Consider the following 24,511-nt stretch of genomic DNA (forward strand, 5'->3'; position numbering starts at 1 on the left):
TCCCCACCACCCCTTATTTCAAAGGGAGCCTGGGTTTTCGTTCGAAACACAGGCTCCCATTGAAGTCAATGTGAGTCCGACTGAATGATGGTAGGGAAGCCTTGTAATCGGTCGTCCGGACTCACAAGACATGATTCGTTTGGAAACTATTCCGGAACAGATTAGTTCGGGACAGTTTCTCAACGACCTCCCAATCGGGCCTTAAGTCATCAAGAACCACCCAGTGGAGAGTTCATCTAAGAACAAAACAGACGGCCAGTCAGCCAACACTTTAGAGGGTTTATTTCCATATTGAAGATTGGGTTTCATGAATGGCCTCTCCTTGGTGCAGCTTTCCAAATGTCTGGCCCATGAGAGAATCCCAAAATCATTTTCTAGGGAAAGACGCTACTTTGCCTCTCAAGTCCTTGTTGTCTCAGCTGCAAGAGAGTCCTTGCTTGGCCTCTGTCATGATAATTGCAGTTCTAAAATTAGATGTGATGCTCTAAAGAACAGCTTAGAATAACACTTTCCCCTCAAAGATCAAGTCGAGATCCACCTCACAAGCTACCTTTGGCAGAATTATTTTCTTTGAAGACCAAGCTGTCCTTGGCCATACACCAAGCAGCTACATTGGTATAGTCCATGGAAGCGGTTCTTAATCTTTTGACTACTGAGGACTCTCACTGAATCATTAATGGAATCTGAGGAGGCTCACTCAGACATTACTGGGATCTGGGGATTCCCACGGTTACTGGTAGCTTGGGATCCCAGCTTAGTTCGTTTCTACTATTTGAATTTAAAAAAATACACAAACATACAGAAACAGGTATACATGAAACAAATACACAATTAATGAAATATTTTATTTAATTCACAAATAAATATAGATAATTCGACATTTTACGTTTAATGGGAAGGTGGGTGTGTTGCGCTGGCTCTGCTGCCCCAAACTTGTAATCAGGCCCTTAGTCTTTAGAACAGTCCTAAAATACATTCAACTAACAAATGCATACAAAATACCAATAAACATTCCCCACTAAAATATACCCTAAACATTAATTGCATTATTATGCTTAAAAATGTCGCCCTAAAATGCTAAAACACAACCACAAAATAACCCTCTCATAACCTTAAAATGTAATTGAGTGGAATTTCTTGAAATTCTTTCTCCCTTTGCTGGTAACAAGAAACTTCCATTTGCACAAGTCCCATCCCATATTTCATTTCCATTAAACAATCAGCTGTTTGCTTACATCCGAAAACGAAATGTTTCTAAAAGATTGGTTTACATTTTTTTTTTACAAGCCACTTAAAATCTTTGACAATCCAATGAAACATGAAAAGAGGCCCACACTTCAGCCCACATGTGCATTTGCCATTGTCTTCTATGGCTACTAGTCTTACAACCTTATTTTCAAACCAGGGATTTAGTCCAGATCTGAGGTTTCAGTAAAGCTTGTCTAAGAGAAGGGTTTGGCAATGCATCAACTTATGGGAACAAATCATCCCTTACCTATGACTTTCTCAACAACTCTATATATATGTTTTTACTTAGATGCTGTATATATGCTGCTCCGGCTTCCAACTTGTCCCTAGAGATATTGATTTCTAGATTACGGTCACCTAAGTCTATAGTTAGTCTTCTGCATAGTTCACCTAGCAACCTCCTAACCTCTTTTGCTCATCTCAATTCACTGTGTGCAATCTTGTTTTTACAGATGGTGGCTATTTAATGACGTCCTTCCCTCCCCAGACCAGAATCTTTCCACCCCAGCATAAAGTAGATATCTCCAGGCCGAGAGCTGTGTTTCCATTCCTATAGCCTGTAGCACTTTTCCTTGTCTTAGTAACTTTCCTTTGCTTTTTATATGGGAATATAGCTCTTGTACCCTTTATGACTCCCATATTTTTTGATTAACATCGGTTGTTTTGAGACATAAACAAATAGGACCCCCTTTTATTCTTTAGATAAATTCTCCTCCCCCTTAGAATCATCATATGTTATTGTATCCTTATGAACATATACTGGTTTTGCTAATGTCCATACACCTATTTATCTGCTTTAGTTCTTCTGCAATGCCCTGCAAATAGATTTTCTGACATTTTACTATGTCATTATTCGCCATTATTACTTCTAAAATTCCTTGCAAAGTTGTTTGCATTAATAACAGTGGGCCCAACATAGAAGCTGATGGGGAGCCGACATTTCCAAACCCAACAAGGCCTGTAAGGTTGGGGTGTTGCTCTATTGCTAGATATGATCTCTGCTCTTCCAAACTTCTCACTTTTTCTAGCACAATTGATAATCTTATACTCTAGGTTCTTACTAATTCCTTCTAGGGATTCAAAGGGTTCAATGTCCAGCTCCACATTTAGACCTTTTTTTGACAGGCGATTTGTTCTGGGAAGGGTAAGATGAGGTAAGGACGATACTCCAGGTTCAGGGAGTGTCTTATTTCTCATTGGTGAGTCTAACTCCTTCACAAAGGACCGATCTTGTACTAATTCCACTGGTCATGAACTAAGTCGAGCTCCGATATGCTTTTGCTTTCGCTCCTCCTCTCCGCCTGAATAAGTCTTACTCATAGGTGGCACCTTATACATCAAACTCTTTTTAAAGTGCTTACCCACAAAGTCTTTTATTCCTTGATTTAGTGAGGTCCTTCTAGGAGCTCCAGGCTACTCCCTAGGTTCAGTACTTAACTCCTCCCACTGATAATTCATGTGGCCCTTTTCCACCATAACACCTACTATGCTCCCATTGAAACTCTCCAGTTGTTCTTGTTCCTGGATCAGGCTCACTACCTCACAGGCCTGCCCCTTTTTTGGTAGAATAGCTCTTCGTGGACGGGTCTCATTTTGCGGCATCCGGCACTGACTGACATTTATCAGGCAACGCTGTACTTCCCAGGAGGTGACGCACTCCTCTTATCCACTCCTGAGGCTTCTTAACACGTTTCTTAACTCTGTTAGGGATACCTGTGTGAATAGGTTGAGCCTCTAGTTCAGCCGCTAGTTTTAATATTGCATTCAATAAAAATTCCATTACTTAGCAACCCAACACTAAATATTGTTCTGCAACTTCGTTAGCTGCAACTTCACCGTGCATTAAGGCTAGAATTTGCATGTTATCTCCTAGTAAACCTTCCAAGTCACACCCTGATATCCCTCATAGAGATCACATAAGGGACCTAATGGTCATCAGCGACTGTACAAATAAGATGTAAAATCAAACTACACCTTCACTTACCTCCTCCCTCCAGTAGACCACCGCTTCCCCTCCGCCACCACCACCAATGTGTAATCCCTTGACTGTGGTCACAAAATGCTAATGCTCATAAATCCAATAACACAAATATACCTCCTGCCCCCACCCTTCGGTCAGTACCGCCCCACCCCGATGGGGTTAACTTTCCAAACCTTCCAGAGGTCGTAGTACACTGCTGTCTGCATGCGGGACGTACAGGGCAAAGGTCGCACATGAAGGCTCCAAGACCGAGCTCCAGGGCAACCCAATATCTTTAGCAGCACTGATGCTAATTGTCAAACAATGATCAAACACATAACCAAATCAGGTGTTCCGTCATTTTGAGCTCCTCGTCTGTTTGTGGCCTCGGAAAGGGAGGGGTGCAAGGGCTTGAGAGGGATCCGAGGACCCCCACTGAATCATAACTGGAATCCGGGGATCCCCCGCTGAGTCACTACTGAAATCAGGGGATCCCCGCTGAGTCATTACTGGCAGCCTGGGATTCCAGCCATTTCATTTCTACTATTTGAACTTTAAAAAGATACAGAAACAAGTATACACGAAACAAATACACAATTGTTGAAATATTTTATTTCATTGACAAGCAAATTTGGAAAAGTCGAAATGTGCATTTTAATGGGAAGGTGGATGCTTTTCTAAGTTCCGTTTTTACGTCTAAATGATGAAGCAATATGTTAAACTCTAGCATATCGCTTTGTCTTTTCTGCTCCTAATGCATGCTCTCTTTTTGTTGGCATTTCAATTGAGGTAACCCATCAACCATACATTACTGTTTGCTGTTTTGTGTTGTTGCAAACAGTGAAGCTAAGGTTAGCAACTTTATTTTATATCCTACATTTTCAAAATCCTTCACATTTACAGCACGTTTCTCAATTTTCAATTTTACAATTTTTTTTTTTCATTTCCTTTATTAATCTGGTAACATTATTTAATTGTCATTACAGTCTGGACACCCTGTGTATTTTTCGCAGACCCTCAGGCATCTGTGGACCACGTTTTAAGATCCACTGGTCTACAACAACAGTGCACTGGGAATTGTTATCTCACACATTTCTTGGCAGGATGGCTTGACAGGAGCCACATAGAATGCCTTGGTCATAGTTTGCATTAGCTACAAGATCCCCTGCGTTGGCTGTCAAACAATTATTGCAAATACTCGAATCAGTCTGCATCATTGATGGAGCAGCCCCTTTTAGGTGCGTGTAGGGAAAGTATTCCATTTGCCTTGACTCAAACAAAGAGCCAGCCGTAAGACCTTTGACACGTTTTGGAAGTGGGCATGGGCTGTGGTGAATCACAAGCTGGTGTACCCCGAGACTCTTAATCTGCAGTATACTGTTTACCTCCGGGGCAGATCTATGCAGGGAGAATTCTGAACCTTCATGGTCTATGAAAAAATATATCAATAGTGTGGTGTACAGCTGTGAAGACCAGCGGCGGCCAACACCAGACTTTTAGCACATTGAAAGGAACCACAGTGATGACATTTCCTTTCAGTGTACAGAGACGACTGATGGACCAGTGGTCATCTCTAAATTTGGTGGGCAGAGGACCCTCGGGCTGGCAGAGGTAATGTCCTCCAGGATCCGGACTGACACTACTCAATCCACCAAACATCTTCAGGCCCCTAGTTTGAGTATGAAATATGCACAGGGGGACCACCACATTATACCTACATTATTGTACTGGATTCCATCAAATGCTTCTCATCTCTCTGGCCCACTAAAGTGCATTAGTGTCCCCGAAGTGAAGTATCAAGATAGTCTTTGTTGCAATCGGGCAAGCATCAAGTCAAGGACAGCAGTCCAGGTTATTCTATTACATTTATATCCTGGGTGGGCATCTATTCAGGGATGATAATTCTGTACTAGGTGTTCTTTGCAGAGGAACTTCATGCAGTGGGCTACAGTCCTAGAAATGAAGACTGAGAGGGGCAACTGCATTGCAAACCAACTGGCCTGTTGTACTCCAGCTATGAAGCCGACTACTAGTGGTAAAAATGTCATCTCCCCTCTGATACCTGCTGCAAGTTGTATTCCTCTGCAAATTCATTAGGAGATGTCTGATGCTACAAAGGAAAATCATTTGAAACTTAACATATTTTAGAATCTAATTTGATTCACACAGAAATGCACTTACACAATGGCACGGTTGAGGCCTAAAATATCAATAGTTTTGAACATCACTGCATCATTTGCAATATTCCAGTTTACCAAACACATGGCTTAGCATAGGCCTTCCATTTGGCCAATACTTATAAATGAGGTGAAATTAGTAATATCATTGTAAACACTAAACGCTCCCAAATTCACAACCCTGCTTCATCTTTTTCTTTGGTTAAAATTGCAGACATGAATGTGGCAAGTCCTTCAGTCCATAGCATTACGTTTTTGTTGGGTTATGTGTTGGAAATTAGAATGTGGAATGGGTTCCTCGGAGAGGACCCGGTTTCTAGGTGTAGGTTGCTGCCTGGACCTTGGTGCCAATTGTGGACAAGGAATACATTGGTGAATTCACCTGAGTATGTGCCAGTCAGTATTGCTTACAGAGGTGATCCATCGTAACTGCATTATACCCAGTAAAACAGATGTCCCTGAAATGATATGGCCTGTACTACTGTATTTGTTCTTCGCTTTTTTAAAATTACCTATTTAAGACAATTTTAAGTATGGAGCAGTGTTTCTGTTCAAGAGAAAATAGCTGGGCTCTTTTGTTACATGGAGTCCCTCTGAATACAGTGCTTGTTATTATTAATTCTGTATCATTCCAAAGAGATACCTAAGCCCATTCCAAGTTTTAAATCCGATTTTTACCAAGTATACATTTGCTGGGACTATAAAAGAATCATTTTATCCTAATGACTTATATTGTGGAATTTGTACTGTTTCGGGTGCTGTGTTAACTTCATCGAACATTTATCAATAACTCAACCTGATTTTAGCAGACACTGTGTTTATATGGATGTAAACAAAAGAGGCAAATAGATGTATTTTAGTGAAATCCCATTGCCAAGTGCCACGTTCTGACTCCTTTTGTGGCAGTTTGTTGTTTCTTCTACCTATTCACTGTTCTTTGATTGAGAGACTGAGTCACATCGGCATTATGATAGGCCTCGGTATGGTACTGTGTTTCTCCATGATTATCACTTAGACTTCGGAATCTGATTTCGCTTATCCTGAACTCTATGATCCACTGAGGCCATGATTGAAAAGTGTCAGCTTGCAAATTTTTCTTCATGTATGTAAATATCCTTTGCTTGAAAGCATCAATGTGCTGCAATAATGGATTCACTTGAAGTTAAAATAACATATGGAGCCAAATCACCCCAGACCATTAGGCGTGGCTCTTTGATACAGCTCCTTTGGGACCTATGTCATTTCCTTGTAATGTATTGTCGTCTGCACCTATGTCAGATATTGATTCAAGGCCTGTGAAGATACTAATGGACTGATTTGGTTTGGTGAGACCCAACATTAAGTCCCAGAGAATGTTGCTCAGGGCAAACGTGAAGTTGCAAATAGCATTTGTGGTGCATCCCTTTTATAGGCCCCAAAGGACCTTTGAGCAACACTCCATGTAAGGATCTGAGCATCCACTAAATCAAGACAGACGCTGTGCTTTACTTGAAGTGTTGTGTATGAAACATTTTGTATCCGTAAACCTCAAGATCGGGCAGATCTTAGGTTATGATCCATCACTAACCCTGTCACAGCAGAGTGAACCTCACAGCAAGCCTGTGCCACTTATCCTGTGAAATTGCTGTGCCCACTTGAAAGTGGGCGAGTGACTGTAAGGAACCCTCTACAAGTGTGCTTTGATGAGCTGCAGATACATTCTTTGAAACCCCAAAACAAAAATGACCTCTATTGAACTGGTGGATGTTTGAAGTAGCAGTTATTTTGAAGTTGAAAGACTCACTCTAATATCCTGTTGTTCTCTTTGTTTGTAGAGAATTTTAATTTTTGGCAAATTGATTCTAATGGAGGTAATCAATGGATATTTGACGAACTTCCTGGTGATCATGGCCAACCGTTTCCTCAACCCAACATCCGGAAATTTTTTGTTACCTCATACTGGTAAGTTTGAACCTATGACAGACTGGGGGTAGTCACTTGTGAAATGGGTTACACTGCTCTACGTATTAGTGGTCCATTTCACTGTACATAGTTAGAATGATTCTAGATTTGAAGTATGCATGACTATTTCTCAAGTTACCATCTACACTGTATGTAACTTAAGACAACAAAATCCCATTTGTAGAAGATGAGATCTGTCTCCATGTATGTCAGAAGCACAATATTCTACTTCCATGTAGATGTTGCTCCTCTCTGGAAGACGGAACTACATTCAGAGAGAAATCACATAATGGCAAAGAAATTGTAAAGACAGAACAAAATATCATAAGAAAAGTAAGTAGTACATGCTACATATGGTGTCCAGGGGCATTACAACAATGGAGCAGCAATTGTCACCCAAAAAAGCAACCAAGAGCAGCTAGGGAATCTGTCGGGAAGGACAGCAAGACAGCTCAGATGGTATGTCATTGTAGCTTGTATTTGAGGGACCAGGGTTCGCTGGACAAGGGGGAAAAGGGGTGAAAGGATAAATACATTTGAGGCGATGTCAAAGGACCCGCGCTACAATCAAACATGTTGTGGCTAGATATGATGGTGTGCAGAACTTGGGTGTTTGTTCACGTATTGGGTATTTGCAGAAACCTCATAGAGCTATAGTGGTGAGAAGCAGCGCCTTGCCAACTCTCTCACCTCTGTGAGGCAGGCAATGCAGGCGGGCCAGAGTAGGCTGTGCAGTGATGTCAATAGAAGCCAGCCCCAGGGGAGACAGCTCTGAGGTAAACGCTATGGCGGAAGATTGTCATCTTGTAGGGCACGGAAAGCCTTAATGAGAACATCCCAGCTTATCGACAGTGGGTATTTACGGGTCACACAATCGTCTTTGCTATGTAGCAGTGTGCTCTTGTCCTCCGCCCATGCAACGATTCTCCGCGACCATTCAGTCATTTGTGTGACTGAATGGTTGTTTGAATGTACTTTTTTGTTGTCCTCATTTGCCTCAAGTTAGGCCTCTAAGATCTTACTCTGTGCCCTTATCTTAGGAGATCCACCACACCCAAGGCATCATTTGCTTTTTCTTCTCATACCATGCTGTTGAGACCAGGTAGCGAAGTATAAAAGATGTGACTAGGCGTAATCATTAGACAGATACCTAAAAAGTATCTTTCACAGAACCTATACCCGTCACCCCTCTAACGACCTCACTGGTGGTGCCCAAAACTTATATCTTTTTTTTCCAAATCCATCATATCCAATTAAAAGATTTATTTAATAAACTTTTTCCAATCTGTGGTCATCGGTGGAAGGTAACTTATCCATTTCCTACAAATCTCCCCACGAGCCAGGAGGATCATGTCAAACAGCAATTTCGCTCCATCTTTATTGATTTTTGCCTGCTTCTTAAGGTCTACCAAAAATAACATGAGATGGGCTTACCTGAACTTTTATATCAAGAATTTCAATTAAAGCCTTACTCACGTCCTCCCAGAATTTGTGAACTCCTGGGCATTGCACAAGCATATGAATGTCGTCTGCTTTTTCTAGTCCACAATTCGCGCAACTCACCACTCTTCCTTTTCCCCAACTTTGACAGCCTGAGTGGGTCCAATATACCCTGTGGAGGGAGAAAAGATGGTTTCTCCTTAAATTGGCAGGCTTGACAGTGCTGTAAAGAAGATTCAAAGATACTTGCCATAAATTATCTAACTGGCGCTCCATCAAGTGTCTTTTCCACAGCTCATCTGGCAACCTGAAGTCTCTGTCCTCCAAGTCGACCATCAGCCAGTACCGTCTTGAGACCTCCTTGACTTCTGGTACCCCCTGATTTAAAGTTTCTTACAGCTCATTTGAAACTCCTATCTCCATATTTAATATTTGAAGCCAGCTTTTTAGTTGAAGGTATTTGAACTTTGAGATTGTATTATCTAGTTTACTGAGCGTATCCCATGATACCAACCTACCCTCCTCAACCAAGTCACTCAACGTCCGAATGCCTGCCTCTTTTAATGGGAGTGCTAGTTTGAATGTACTTTTCAAATGGGTTTTATTTCAAGTTTATGTAGACTGCATTAGCTTTAGTTTTTTTATCGACAAGACGTTCATTTTCTTGTTTCTGTCATTGGCTTTAAAGTTTATTGTGGTTTCCTGAGTTAATGATGTCTACATGTGAAATAGTTCTTGCTGTTGTACTGAGTTGCAACAAAGACGTTTGTATCATACAAGTAGGCGGTATCATTGACTATTACCTGCTATGTTCGCTTTATTATTGAGTATTGAGTATTGTGTTCTGTCTGTTGTTGAAATATCTGGTGTTTCTCATGACTTTTCCCTCCCTAGTTGCTTAGACAAAATGTCTGATTGTGCCCTGGGACTAGAATCAGGTGCTTTAGCACCAGACCTGTCCTGGGTTTAACTTTCTCATTCTTACATTTCTCTGTAGTGAATGCAAAAAATCCCAGCTCATTGACCTGAAGAAGGAAGGATACTGGGATACTCTGATGGACGAGGTACAGCCAGACATCGTAGTGACAGACTGGTGAGTTGGACCTGTAATATTCTGGTGTTTAGGGGCCCCTATGGGACTGTTTGAGTGGAAGGGCTATGATTTAGCTGATGATGGGAAGGCATCCCTTGGAATGGTGATGGGGAAGGACTCTGATAAGATTGAGGACCATATCAACCTGATGAGTGAAACTTCCATTGCACTGTTGAATTGGTTCCTCCGTCGGGTATATGTGATAGTGAACATTGATTAGTGAATGGAAGCTCCATGATTTTGGTTAGTCAGAAAGCCTCTATTGCGCGGCTGAGCTGGTGCTTTTATTGAATGAGCGAGTGAGAGCATCTATGAACTCACAAGTTGAAGCCTTTATTACACCAATAACTGAAAGGCCCTGATCTCATTGGTAGAAGCTTTGCATGGAAGCTTTTGGGCAGGAGGTATTATCATGAGATTAACATTTCAGTTTCTAGGGTGGAAGGACCAGTCATATAGCTGAACCTCAATTGCTTCTTGGCATGAATCTTAATTACTTTTGCAAGGCCCACCATCACCTACAGGCCTCTTTTAGAACTGATATGTTTTATGTATTCTACTAAATGTTCTGTGGTCTTTTTTCAAAGAAATACCTAGAAAACCCATTAAGAGACCCATCTCTGTGTGCTCTATGGAAATGCTGTGAGCCAGTCAGCAGCCAGTCATTTAATGTTTGAAAGCAAAGACAAAGCAGGACACCTAGATTATTTATGCCAAAGAGCTTGGCCGCACTCCCTGGTCACAGAACTGGAAAATTCAATATTTCCCTCTCAATTGCTTATGGAGAATATGTCCGCTTCAGTGAAAAGTGTGACTCCTTTTCAACATAGTGTCTGTCTATGCAGTCTGTATCGCTCCAAATAAAACTTTGCTCCAATTCAAGATGTCTATTTTATTCCGTATAGCTCAGCAGGGTATAGGTGCATGATATCTGATAGAGACGTCTAGCCGCAGACTCTTTAACTTAGAATATCCCCAGGCGTCAGACTGGATCCGGCAAACTTTCCACAGCAGCACCTTTGCACGCCGGGGGGCGGCACCGCCCGGCTCTACCCTGACGTCGTCCACGGATATGACATCAGCGGAGCCATACATGCCCCTCCGGGCGCGCTGACGTCAGTTTTCTTCTTTTCCGCGTCTGAGCACGGATCCTGGAAAACCAGCAGTTCCTTGGCCTGATTTTTGGGCCTTCTCGACACCTTCGGTGTCGCGAGGGACAGTGTGCAATGCCTTCCGGCTTTAAGGCCTGTGAAGTCTGTGCGCGTCAGATGTCTGGCACTGGCACTGACCCGTGCCGTGCCGCTGCCACCCATTCCTCTCGCACTGAGCTGGGTAAAGGCGTACGGGAGCCTCATCCTACGTATCCACCCTTTCCGGGTGTTGGGACAACGCGTGCCCAAATGGAGGTCTATTGTAAGGCACTCCAGGCTTGTTTTGCGTCGCCCCCTCTCCCTGGTGCGCCTTTAGGTCCCACAGTGGTAGCAGGCACTCATGCCGGGTCATCGTCTGCGGACGTTTCCCCAGCACCGGCTGTGTGCGTCGACTCCGATTCCGGAGCCGACGCAATGCCACCAAGCCAGGGCCCATAGCACAGCCCACCCCGTCAGTCAGCACATAGCCCTGTGCGACTTCCTGTGCCGACATAGGAGGCGGCGCCGGTGATGCCCGGGTCGACGCTGGGTACTACCCTAGGCTCGACGCCGGCACCCCGTGCCCCCTCCAGGCAGGTTGCTGTGGGATCGGCGTCGGTCGGCGTCCAGGTCGAGACCTCTGTGGAGGCCGTCGACGTCCAGTCAACTCCGATACGACGTCGATCAACATCGATACCGGTGTCAAGTCCACTTCCCTTGGTGGTTTATCCCCCGACTCCTCGGGCTACAATAGGTCTCCACCGCGACGTCCGTCGACACCGCTGCTGCCATTTACACCTCCTCATATGGAACCTGATGCTTCCCTGGACTCCCCTGATGAAGGGGCCAGGGTGCAAGTACCCTGTGTCGCCTGGCCTTTGGGTCAGTCTCCGGCTCTTCTACTCCTCATGTCCAGTGTTAGGATTAGCCTTCAACCGTCTCCTACTGACAGTTTGTTATCACCTACACGGATGGCAACTGAGTCTAGTGCTGCCTTCGCACGCGCTATTCATGGGGCGGCTGCTGTGCTTGGCTTTCAGCCTCCTATGGTGCCTTTGCTTTCTGATCCTTTATTGGATCTGCTCCATTTGGAGCCTATTGAAGTTGAACCTTTGTTGCCCTTCGGGGACTCTCTACTTGACATTCTGTGCAGCACTTGGTCAAGACCCTCTTCTGGTGATCCTGTTGATTGGGTTTTTGCTCGTAGGCACCGCCCTGCTCCGGGTGATCCTCTGTCTCTCTCTTCACCCAACTGCATAGGGCCTGGTTGTTCAGGGTGCTTTTAATTTGCAGTCTTCACCATCTTTACCATTACCTCCCACCAGAGAGTCTGGGTGGCTGGATGATTGTGGTCGCCGGCTTTTCGCCTCTGCTAGTGCAGTTGTTCGGGCTTTGAATACAGCCTGTGTGTTCGCACGCGCATCCTCCGCTCTTTGGGACTCAGTTGCTCACCTTCTTCCTTGTATTCCAGAAGGGCCACAGACGGAATTGCTCCGCCTTCTTCTGCATGGCAGAAGCATGGCACAAATTTCCCTTAGGTCCTCCCTGGATGCAACTGACTATGGGACGGGTCCTGGCTCGCGATGTGGCTTTACGCCGCCATGCTTGGCTGTACGACAGTCGCTTCCCGGATCATATTCGGGATGCCCTCAGATCTTTCGTTCAATGGGTTAGATCGTTTTTACCGCCACGCAGATTCGGCAGTCTCCCACCTTTTGTCAGGGCTGAAATAACTCTTTTTGCCATATTCTCTGCATTATTTTCCGGTGCCCGACCTAATGCACAGGTTGGTTTTAGTGGCCGGTTGCTGTTCATGGCTGGTTAGCCATTTATATGTTCTTTCGGCACAGTCCTCTGACTGTGTTTTTAGCCCAAGAGGACACCCCTACTAGGGATTCGCCTTACCCTATGTGGGGTATTGATGGCATTTGGTTTTGCCATTGCCTTGGTACGCTCCTATGGAGTCTCCGAGCACAAGTTCTGCTGGGAGTCACTTGTCTCTTCCTACAGAGTTCCTAGTATAATTAGCGTCATTGCCCGTTGGGTTGGTCTGTCTGTGGTGTATTAGAATCTGGCATAGGTTCCGTGCCGTATGGTGTCTATTCTGCACGCTTGGGGAAACACCGGGTTGTGGCAATTCTTTCGTGAAAGGCACCATATTTTCCGCTAAGCGGCCTGCTTATTGTTGTTGTTATTGGTGCGACTTGGACATACAACCCCTTCCAGTTTGTCCTCCAAGCTAGTGGTTTAGCAGGTGTTCTCTGTTATACGTGGTCGTAGCCTCTTTCTAGCCGCTTGTGCTACAGCGGTGTCCATAGTCCCTGCTTTTTCAGTATGAGGGTTTCCACGCTTTGCTTGGCTTCATACTCTGTACCCTCAAAGGGGCGTGTTTTCCTTCGATAATCACTCCTTGGGGTCCGGGATCTTTACATTTGTCCTCACTTTTGCCACGGCAGTGACTAGTTCTTCTCCTACTCTGTCTTGCAGGGGGCTGTTGTTCCTATCAGGCAGGGAGCATGGGTTACTTACTGTTCTGGACATTGTCTTACCCAGTTTCCGCATGTCTGCGAGTATGTTCAGCATACTCTAGACTCTTGTTGGGTCACGTTTTCATTGTTTCAAAGTTTTTCTTCCTGCTATGGATCTGCTCTGTGTTCCTACCCAACGGATTCGTGCAGGCTCTTTCATTCATACGGTGTCCGTGGTTCCTGCCCCGGTCTACTTGTTCTACCAGCTCTTGGGGTGTCCGGCTTGCTGGTGCCCTTTTTGAGCCGTCGCCTTCTTACTGTTGTTTGCCTCAGAGTTACTACGCTACCCTACAGAAAGTCTTGCTTCCTTCATATGGCTCCAGTGTCCACACGGCATGCTTAGGTCCCTTCCGGTCTTCACTCTTGGTTGTTAACGCACCACTACCTGTCATCGGCCCGTCACATATTGTGACAACATCGCCCAGTCTTGGCGTGTCTTGTGATTTCGTGCTGCCGGCATCTTGTGGCCATGGATTGGCATTCTGCCACGGCTGTCACTCGTGTCTTTCTGGTGCCAGTTTCAACAGGGCTCCTTTTTGCTGTTGTGCATGTTGGGCCGGTGTTCGAGCTGCCGTCTCTCAGAACTTGGCTGCGGTCGGCACGCTGCATCCGGCGGTTTTCTCAAACCTTCGGTTCAGCTACACTTCTTGCGATGTCATGGCATTCCTTTTAACCCCATCATATTTGGTATACTTGCTGGGTAAGGGTCTCCCTATTGCCTCTGCTGTTCCACGTGCCTTTGCAGGTACAGGTTCCACAGTGTTTTTTAACACTATTTTCTTGGTCGAGCGGTAATGGCTGTTGCTTCTGTCACCAATTCGGGTCCTGTGGATCCCTCAAACCCTTTTTCAGAGTTATATACTCTCACCTCGCTACGGACATCCTAGCTCTGTGCTTTTCTTCTTTCAACCCAGGAATACACAAAGAGGTTTGTGTGCTGTTCTTAACGGCTTCTGGTGCCTTTGCCTCCCAGTATTTTCCGCTCTTTTAGAGCTTCATGGTCTGGCGGTTAACTGCGCTACATTACTGTCCTCACTATGGTTCGTCCTAAAGGCTGACGGTGCTGTTTTACTCACCTTATGGATGACTAAGTTCTCTTGGGAACTTGGTGGGGTTCAGCCGCAGACCCGCCTCCTCCATGGGTATGGCTTTGGTATCTATTCTAAGTTAAGGAATCTGCGGCTGGACATCTCTTTCAGATGAACGAATTACTTACCTTCGGTAACGATGTACCTGGTAGAGACATAGTCTAGCCGCAGATTACTTAACGCACGCCCATCCTCCCCGTTCTGCAAGGACCTTTTCAGGTTGAGTTTATGAATCATGTGTTCCTTCCAGCCCTTGGCCTGGATTGTAGAGTGTGAAATCTATTCACGCTTTTTCCCACCATCCTGCTTTCCCCTTCTGCATTGCCTTGTGGTCTTTGCCACCTCAGCGCCCTTTCCTGCTCGTCTATTGACTATGTACACTTATAAATCTTTAATTGGGATTGCGACGTCTCTTTCTGGTGACGTCTCCGTAATATAGTGTTCCGGACCTGTTCTCATTCACAGTTTTACTTCCAGGATGTGGGCTTTCTTTCCTCTGCCAGGCTGTTTTTCCACATCCTTGTCTCCCTTTAACGTTGCTTAAGCCTTCGCTCTTGCGGAGTGGCTTTTCAGAGCAATGCTCTGTCTCACCTGTCAATTTTTTCATCATTTTTGCATACTGTTCCCATATTTTCACAGTTTTTTAATGATGGCTCTGCGTTCGGACACGGAAAAGTTTCTCAGACGAAAACTGACGTCAGCGCGCCGGGAGGGGCATATATGGCTCCGCTGACGTCATGTCTGTAGACGACGTCAGGGCAGAGCTGGGTGGTGCCGCCCCCGTCTCGCAGAGGTGCTGCTGCAGAAAATGTTCCAGATCCAGTCTGACGCCTGGGGATATTCTAAGTTAAGGAATCTGCGGCTAGACTATGTCTCTACCAGATACATTGTTACCGAAGGTAAGTAACTCGTTCATTTGTCAGACTGGTTGGTAACATTGCTTGTGGTCTCAATCTTGGGGTTGTTTCTACTCATCTTTTGGCTTTGGACTGTAAATTAGTAGTTCTGTGCCATGCCCAAAGCTTCAACTCACAGTAGGACTTCTCCTCCCTGCCTCTTTGTATTGAACTGTGAAGCAGTGCTTGTTCAGCTTGTGTGCTTGCTTTGATCGTTTTTAAGATTTGCTGCCTAGCCTTCTCTACTAGTTTGGTCCAGAGACCAGAACTTGCATACCTTGCCTCCTGCCTACAAACCTTAGTGGGGCGTGGGGGATAGATAGAGAGAAAGAGTGAGAATTTTTAAGTTCTCATATAATGTGTAAATGTGTCTAACACTATTTCTAAATGTATTTTCGATGATTGATGGAAATGTCATTTTTCAAAGCTCCTTTACCACTGGGTTGCCTGATATACAAAGCCCTGCAGGAGAGCATGCCACCTTATTTAGCTAACCTGGTCAGCATCTTTGGGGACTAGAAGGATTAAGAATTAAGAGAACAGTGCTCTTCCAACTACCTATTTTAGAATGGCCCAAGCCAAGCATCAGTCCTTCTCTGGAGTGGCAACCTCTTTTTGGAAATTTCTGCCTGCAGATCGAAGGATCTAAAACCTCACATATTTCGATTCTGTCAGACATAGTTTATATACATATTTCTTGTCACCTTCGTTCCACACTTTCTCTCGTACACTTTGTGTCTGTTCTTGCAGATTAAAACACCCGTATGCTTACATTGGTGTCCACGCACTATATAAAAAGTTTAAATAAATAAATAGCAGACCATAATAATGTAGTGCTTGAGATACTCAATAGCAAAATGCGTCCGCTTGACACTTAATGCTGTTTTCACTGCCAAAGCCGTCACACCAACGTATTTAATGCATACAATTTTTCCTCCCATTTGAACACTTACACGTAATATAATTTGAGCAGAAATCATGATTACTTGCTTTGATTTTTTTATTCCATTTACAACCAGCTAGGGGCTTGTGGTGCATCTGGATCTGAAATTGGCACAAAAATAATATGCATCCTAATTAGGTGGTACACCTGTGGAAACTGGTATCTTATAATGATCACCATAAGTCAGCATGTTGAAGTCACAGTGATATATTATGATGAAAGGAGATCCCATTCATCCGCTACAACTTTCTGTCTGTCCCCTCTGCATTCCATTCCCCATTCCATAGGATCTCATTACATTCTAATCCTACCTAACATACAGACATACAGGGCAAGGTGCTGGTGTATAGCAAAGATGCAATACAGGAATACAGAAGTTAATGCCACAACACCCCCACACAAACTGGCTTTACCACCCAACTTAATGTCAAAGACTGAATGAAGCCTTAACTCTCCACTTGCTAGTAGTTCTTTATTACTCTTTGTGGGAATCATGATACACTGTGACCCAACTCTAGGTTACATGTGATGTGTAGTTACCTTTATTTTATTGACCATCTAGGTATGCAGCAAGAGATGACTGTGGGTGCAAGTACGAGGTATGCGTGCAGCTTCTCTCTATTGACTACAAAGTTCTACAGGAATATAAGCCGAAGCCAGTGATCATTCAGCAGTGGAGTGACGCTAAGTGGAGAAAGGTATGAATTGTGGGTTTAAAAGACAGAGGGCTGTTGCTCCTAATCTCTGTCACAGTATGGCTAACACTCCACATGCAGAGAACTGTCTGTAAATTATATTTTTCTTGCATTAGATGTTTTTTGTACTCAACAATTCGAATATTTCCCGTTGTCAACATGGACATCCTCGGTACACAAATAACATAGTATTTTTTAAAGCAAAATCAACATAGTCAATACATTTTGTTTCATCCTTTTTATACATTTCCAAGGATAGGCTGAGCTTAGGCTCCACCCAGAAAAAGATCTGCTATACCGCTTGTTGCAGGACGAAACCCTTGGAAAGTTTCCTTCTCTAGTTCTGGATGAAATCCTTTCTTTCTGCCTCTGAATACGTGCATATTAGCTTCTAGATGGCTGTCCCTTTTCTATATTTTTTAGCTTGTTTTTTTCAATTCGTTTGCCTTATCGCTAAGTGTGCGGACCTTTATTTTTTCCTTGAATCGCAATTTCATAAAGCACTCTGTTTATATTATTAATACTTGATGAGTTTTTTTTGTTTACGGGTATGCTCAGACGTGGGTCCCATGGTCTCCATGCCACTGGAATCAAGCTATCATGGCTGAAGAGGGGTGAAACACCGAAACCGGTCCTAGGATGCTTGTTTCCAGTCCAGGGAGGACCTGGCCTGGCAGTTCGGGCTGGACTGTTCCCATTGGGCACAGGGTCAAGACTGATTTGCATATGGCTGGGTTCAAACTGGAATGGCATGGTGAGCAAAAAACGATGAATTTAGGCCCAGATCTCTGTACTGGGGTGAATGTATGACATTGTTCTGCATTCTGTCCATCAATAGTTCTTTTTGTAAATGGAAAAGTCTGTCTGGTATTTACAGTGCACAAACCTTGCTGGGAAGCAACAGAGAGCTTAAGAGTGGGCAGGAGCCTGATATATTAATCAAACTATTTACATTGAGTCAGGCAATAAGTAAGTTATAAATTGTCTGGGGTAATGCTGTTTGAAAAATATGTGTTTGAGGCATATGAGCTGCAGAATACATACTTGTGCATAGATCGCCATCTGGTGTTGGGCTTCGATGATTGCAGTTTGTTGTTGTCTTGGAAGAAGTCTTTGTAGTCACGAGATAGGTGACTCCTCCCTTGGACGATAGTGCGCATGGGCATCGACTCCATCTTTAGATTGTTTTTTTCTGCCATCGGGTTCGGATGTGACTTTCGGCGCTCCGGTTTGGTACCGTGTTTCCAAACCTTTTCGATGCGCAAACCATCACTACTCGACGGTATTTTTTAGATCGCTAGCCCCAAACTCCTCGATTCCGGCCGTCGACGCGGGCCGCTGGGCCTATCGGCACCATTTGGGCCTACGGCTAATGGAAAGGACTCCATTTAAAAAATGCCTCCAGTGTGGAGCTAAATTTCCACACAGTGACCACCACAAGGATTACCAAGCCTGCGCCTTTTTTTGATTTAAAAAGACTATCTGTGATCGCCGGGCTCGACGACACATTATGGCTCAACAGGCTCCACAGGTGCCGCATGACATCTTCGACGAGGGTCCCGATGTTCCAGAGGCAGAAGACTCGAAGGATCTCGACATCGTCTCCGAAGCCGATCACTCCGGCTCACTCCAGGTCAACAAGTGAGTACAAATGCCCCTACCCTGGCCCCCTTAGAAAAGAAGAAGGCTCCGGACAAAACTTTGCCTGAAGGCCTTAGTCAAGACCGAGGGAAAACTTCAGAAGCCCCGCCTCCAGGCCCGGCTCCGAAGACAAAGGAGAAGCCTTCCGGCAGCTTGGGACTGAGTAAGCCGCATATCACTACCCAAAAAACACCATCGGTACCGAAATCGGTAATACACCCTACTCCCGTTACGTCCAAAAAGACCTCGGTATCGAGCTCTTCAGCACCGAAAGACCATAAGGCCACAGATCCAAACAAACACCGAAAAACTTCGGATCCGAAAAAGATTTCCGACTCGACATCGAAGCCAGAGGAGCACAAGACCTCTCCTATGGCTCCAGAGCACAAATCAAAACCGCGTTCGTAACCAAAAAAATCGGCACCGAAAGGAGACAACACGGAGGAAGAACTGTTTCAACCAGATCCTATCGATCCAAAACAAAAGACATTACATGTGGACCTTAAAACAGGCCATATTTTCTGCCTTCTGACAAAGAAGAGGAAATTAGATACCTCACACTCTCCTGAGGTACCTGTCAAGAAAAGAGACTTTGCAACTTCACCCCTAAGACTCTCTTTTCCTGTACCTCCTACTAAACCTTTGTCTCCTACAAACTCTCCTAGACTCTCTCCATGCTCACCCTTAACACCACAGGATGAGGATGACTTAGGGGGCGGGGGTACACACCATAATGATCCTTTAGATGACCCTGATGATGACACTACTATACCACAGGATACATGGGCAGATTATAACGATCCTTCAGATCCTCCAGACCTTCCTGATCCAGATGCATACCCAACAAGACCATCGCCCCCAGATGGCAATATAGGGTTTAGTCAGTTTATTAATAGGGTTGTGCAATGTCATGGTGTTCAACTAGATTCAGACCCCATGGAAGACGACTTCCTACTGGATACTTTTGCCGAGTCACAAAAGACAATACATACATTGCCCATGCTCAAAGATGTCATTAAACATGCACCTGACATATTTAAAGACCCTGTCAGGACCAGGATTCTCAATCTTAGGATTGACAAAAAATATAAACCTGCCCCCAACGATCCCACCTACATTAAAGGACAGCTCCCTTTAGATTCTCTGGTAGTGTCCAATGCTAATTCTCAAACCGCTGGTGATGCTCCACCTTCAGATAAAGAGTCTAAACTGCTAGATGCATCAGGCAAACGAGTTGCCTTCCAAGCAGCCAATCACTGGAGGATAGCTAATGCACTGGCACTACTTGCCAGATATGACAGGGCTCACTACGATGAGCTGGAAAACACTCTCAAAGACGCCTACTTCCATACTCCTATACACCCTGCCCACAGGAAATATGTAAGGTTTACAGTGGACGTTCAACACTATCAGTTCAAGGTCCTCCCATTCGAAGTAACCACAGCACCCAGAGTCTTCACAAAGTGTCTGGCGGGGGTAGCCGCCCACTTGCGATGACAACAAATTCATTTGTTTCCATACCTGGACGACTGGCTGATACAAGCCAAGTCATACAACCAGACACTCACCAAACAATTAATTTGCTCCACAACTTGGGGTTCACCATAAACCTCACCAAATCACATCTCTAGCCCTCCCACATACATCAGTATCTAGGGGCTACAATAGACACTTCCAAAGTTCTTGCATACCCCAATCCATCCAGGATAGCCAGTATGCAAACCCTCATCACTAAATTTCAACCCCAACATATCACTACCAGCTCGAGTGTTTATGCAGCTCATAGGAATGATGGCTTCTTGCATTTTCATAGTACCTTATGCAAGACTTCATATGCGCCCTTTACAGGAATGCTTAGCACGTCAGTGGAACCAGGCTCAAGGTCAACTTTCAGATCTGGTGTTGGTGGACAGCCGCACACATCACTCTCTGCAGTGGTGGAACACACAAAACCTTTCCAAAGGGCGACCGTTCCTAGACCCAGTTCCACAAATAGTGCTAACAGCGGACGCATCACTCACCGGCTGGGGAGCCTATCTATTAAATCACACGATTCAGGGCAAGTGGACCCCTCAACAAAAAGTGCTCCACATCAACCCCCTGGAGTTACTAGCAATCTTTCTCGCATTAAAATCATTCCAACCCCATCTCACCGACAAAACTGTCCTTGTCCGCACAGACAATATGACAGCAGTGTATTATATACAAAAACAAGGAGGAACACATTCTTTGCAGCTTTCTCAACTGGCAAAAAACATATGGAGATGTGCCATCCCACAAAACGTATACCTTCTAGCAGAACATCCTCCAGGGGTCCACGATCAGATTGCGGATCTGCTCAGTCGTCAGTCACAGCAGATACACGAATGGGAACTTCATCCTCAAGTTCTTCATCCGTTTTTTCACATGTGGGGCCATCCAGACATAGATCTCAGGGCTCGACAAATCCACTCGCCCGCTCGCATTTGCGAGGTAGAATTAATGAGGACGAGCTATTTTTAGGTCCTACTCGCCCTTTCTGGCGAGTAGGAAAACAAACTAACTTTTATCCTCTGTCTTTAAAAACGGAGCAAATGTGACAAGTTAACAAGATTTAAAGGCATTTTTATTGCTCACAAAGCTAATGATCAATAAAGATGCCTTTAAATCTTGTTAACTTGTCACATTTGCTCCGCTTTCAGAGACGGAGGTCAAGTAGGGTGAAGTTAGGTCGAGGAGATGTTTCAAGGTACTAGACCTGCAGGACTAGTACAATTTTTCGGATTTTTCGAGCCCTGGATCTGTTTGCCACACACGCAAATGCAAAATGCACAACCTTCGCCGCCAGGTATTCACAACCATTGTCCAAGGGCAATGCAATATGGATGAATTGGTCAGGCAGATTTGCGTACGCTTTTCCGCCACTCCCACTCATTCCATTAGTGGTGCGCAAGCTCAAACAACAGTCTCTTAAATTGATCCTAGTTGCTCCAACATTGCCCCGGCAACCATGGTTCACAAACCTGCTGGAACTCACAGTAGTTCACACCAAAAACTACACCTCTCCCCAAAGCTTCTTACACAGAACCATGGAGAGATAAGGCATCCGGATCCAGCTCAACTGAACCTGGTTCCTGAAATCCTAGAGTTCGGTTACCTCCACCTCCCACTGGACTGTATGAACATTATTAAAGAAGCTAGACGCCCCACTACTAGAGCATGCTATGCAGCCAAATGGAAAAGATTTGTCATTTACTGCAATAACAACAAGATTGACCCACTAGATGCTTCGATCCAAAATATTATTTGCTACTTACAGCATCTACAAAGATGTAATCTAGCATACACGTCCATAAGATTACATCTTGCGGCCCTTGCCGCTTACCTACAAAACAGACAACATTTGTCATTGTTTAGGGTGCCTGCTATTAAAGCGTTCATGGCATCCGTGGAGGTGGCCTTCTGCTCGAACTGACATCCACCTCTATTCTTTGTGAAAACACAGCTGGTGTAAATCCAGCCAGTTGCAGACTTAAATGTATGTGGCTAAAAATACTTTTGTGGTCGGGTCCTTTGTATTTTCCTACTTTTTTGTTTTTGGAATTTTGTGAAAGCCTGCTGTTTTATACTATCTATAACGTTTTGTTATATTTGCATATTCCTAAACTGTGGATTTTGTTGCTTCAGGGACTTTTATACATTTCAGTATTATTAGCATTTCAAGCCAAAGCACATGCTTACAAAGCTTAATAGATTTCTGGAAGCCCAAGTTGAAAGTACTTTAAATTGGCCCACCACATATTAAACCTTAATTCTCCTGGTGTCACCCCTTCCACCTCCCTACTAACGTCACTGTGGGTAGTCCCAAAGACAAAGAGGTTGGAGTTTGGCAACTTTTGGTGGTGTGCAACAGTATTAGTGTGGCGCCAGGTATGGGTGGGGCGCCGGATGGCTTCGGGCAACATTACTGTGGATAAGTCTTCAGGTAAAAGATATGTCCTCCGGCTTCTCTGTAATTCCAAAACCCTGCCAAGTCTGTACAGGTGTGTCTATGAATAAAATCATTTGAAATCATGTTTGACATGGTAATGTAAATTCCATCTCTCCTTTCCTGCATGTTCATGGGCTTTCTTGTCTGATACCAATACTTCTTTCTTTTTCAAGATAATGAGCACTTCTACACATATTCTTCACATCAGACTAGATATTTCTTTGTCATCCACTATTATGTACAACATTGCTGGAAAAATAGTTGTGTCCTGTGCCCACATCATTGCAAGCACCCTGTGGTTTCAGCTCCCTTTTATTTTCTTACTTTCTTCCAAGACTTGGGATGTAGTGAGGAGAGTGTATTAGGTTATTTCCCAACATTCCTTTGCTCTTGCTCCGAGCTGCCTGTAGCAGTTGACTTGTGGGATTTGTCATTTTCGATATCAATGTAAATTTGTATTTTGTCAGTTTACATCTGGAGGTGGAGGTGATGTTGATGTAGCAGCTGAGAAAAAGGATACATGAAGTAGTCAATCAGCAGTGGGGAAGGTATATATCCTTGGGGAAGAACACATAGGCCCCTGTTACAAGGATGCTGGAATTTGGTGTGGGGATAGTGGAAGGCCAGCATTTCTGATTCTGACCAGTATACCTCCACCAAATTTCGGTGATTTTCTCCCCAGTATGGAGAATAACTACACTGACCCACTAATACTGGGTATGTTTCTGTGCATTTGTTCCCAATTTGTGGGAGAAAACCGATGATGAAGGGGTTGGTCTGGGGCCAGGCTGTGCTGTTGATCACAGCTCCTGCAGCTTGAAATAGCGGTCCAGTGTCTGCGAACCCTGAATTACTGGGTCTGGAGTTTGCAGACTTGACCATTCCAGGCCTAGAGTCACTTGGAATTTGAAATGGTTGAGCTATAACTCTAGGTGAAATTCCACTACTTGTAAAGAGGGCCACAGCAAGCAGCAAAAGGATGATTCTGTGAACCCCTTGTGTACTTGCTGAGCATAATCACAGAGAAAGGAACTAAGAAACATTGTCAATCAGGTCACTGGTCTCCATAACTTTGACCGTGTATTAATTGACTCCCGGGAGGTGGGGGGGGAAGGCTAGAGGGCCTGCTGCAAGATGGGTGCACTGTAGTACAGCTCTGCCAGCCGGGATCATTAATCCGACTATAATCCTGCCAGCCGCTGCCCTTTTCTACAATACACCGCAGTGCCTATGTTGAGGCACTGAAGTGCGGCTGCGAGCAGTATTTTTGTGGTAATCCCGCCTCCAGCTGACAGACTGTGACAGCTGGCCACGTGGGAGGAGATGCAGTGCGGAGGGCTGCAGCCTGTACTGCCCAGTGCGGCGGGAGACTGGCAGTCGTATGGGCGGAAAAGGAGGGCATGACAGGAGAGAACCAGTTCCTCACCGGCCCGTGCTGAGCTGTATGCCCTGTGGAACACACGCTGCTGATCCTGAGAATTGCAGGAGACGCCTGAGGTGCCTAGTGCCTTGAGAGTACCCGGTGTGAGGAAGTGGCCTTCAGTGGGGCGGTGGACTGAATTCAGGCGCTAGCAGTACTGCTGTGAGTCCTCATAACTGCATGTTGCCGAAGCGGGTGCAAACCTGACTCATGGGCCGAGGCAGTCTAGTGTGTGCGGCCTACATATGTGGCGACCAAGCTGGGAGGCTGGTCTAGAAGATGGGAGTGGCTGCGCTGGCCTTGCAGTGGCTTTTCTGGCAACTGATGGCGGTTTGGCAGCC

At 44.9% G+C, this 24,511-nt stretch overlaps 1 protein-coding gene across 1 annotated transcript in view; it reads left to right on the forward strand.

The window, feature by feature from the left end:
• LOC146868381 (F-box only protein 44-like) overlaps nucleotides 1-24,511 on the forward strand; it is a 90,065-nt gene that overhangs the window by 31,872 nt on the left and 33,682 nt on the right. Inside the window, exons 3-5 of the mRNA XM_085609882.1 lie at nucleotides 7,200-7,326; nucleotides 9,764-9,859; nucleotides 17,007-17,142. Coding sequence (XP_085466008.1) covers nucleotides 7,200-7,326; nucleotides 9,764-9,859; nucleotides 17,007-17,142 — 359 coding nt within the window. The remainder of the gene's footprint in view (nucleotides 1-7,199; nucleotides 7,327-9,763; nucleotides 9,860-17,006; nucleotides 17,143-24,511) is intronic.

The sequence above is a fragment of the Triturus cristatus genome, chromosome 1_2 (assembly GCF_964204655.1).
Source record: "Triturus cristatus chromosome 1_2, aTriCri1.1, whole genome shotgun sequence".
Taxonomy (NCBI): domain Eukaryota; kingdom Metazoa; phylum Chordata; class Amphibia; order Caudata; family Salamandridae; genus Triturus; species Triturus cristatus.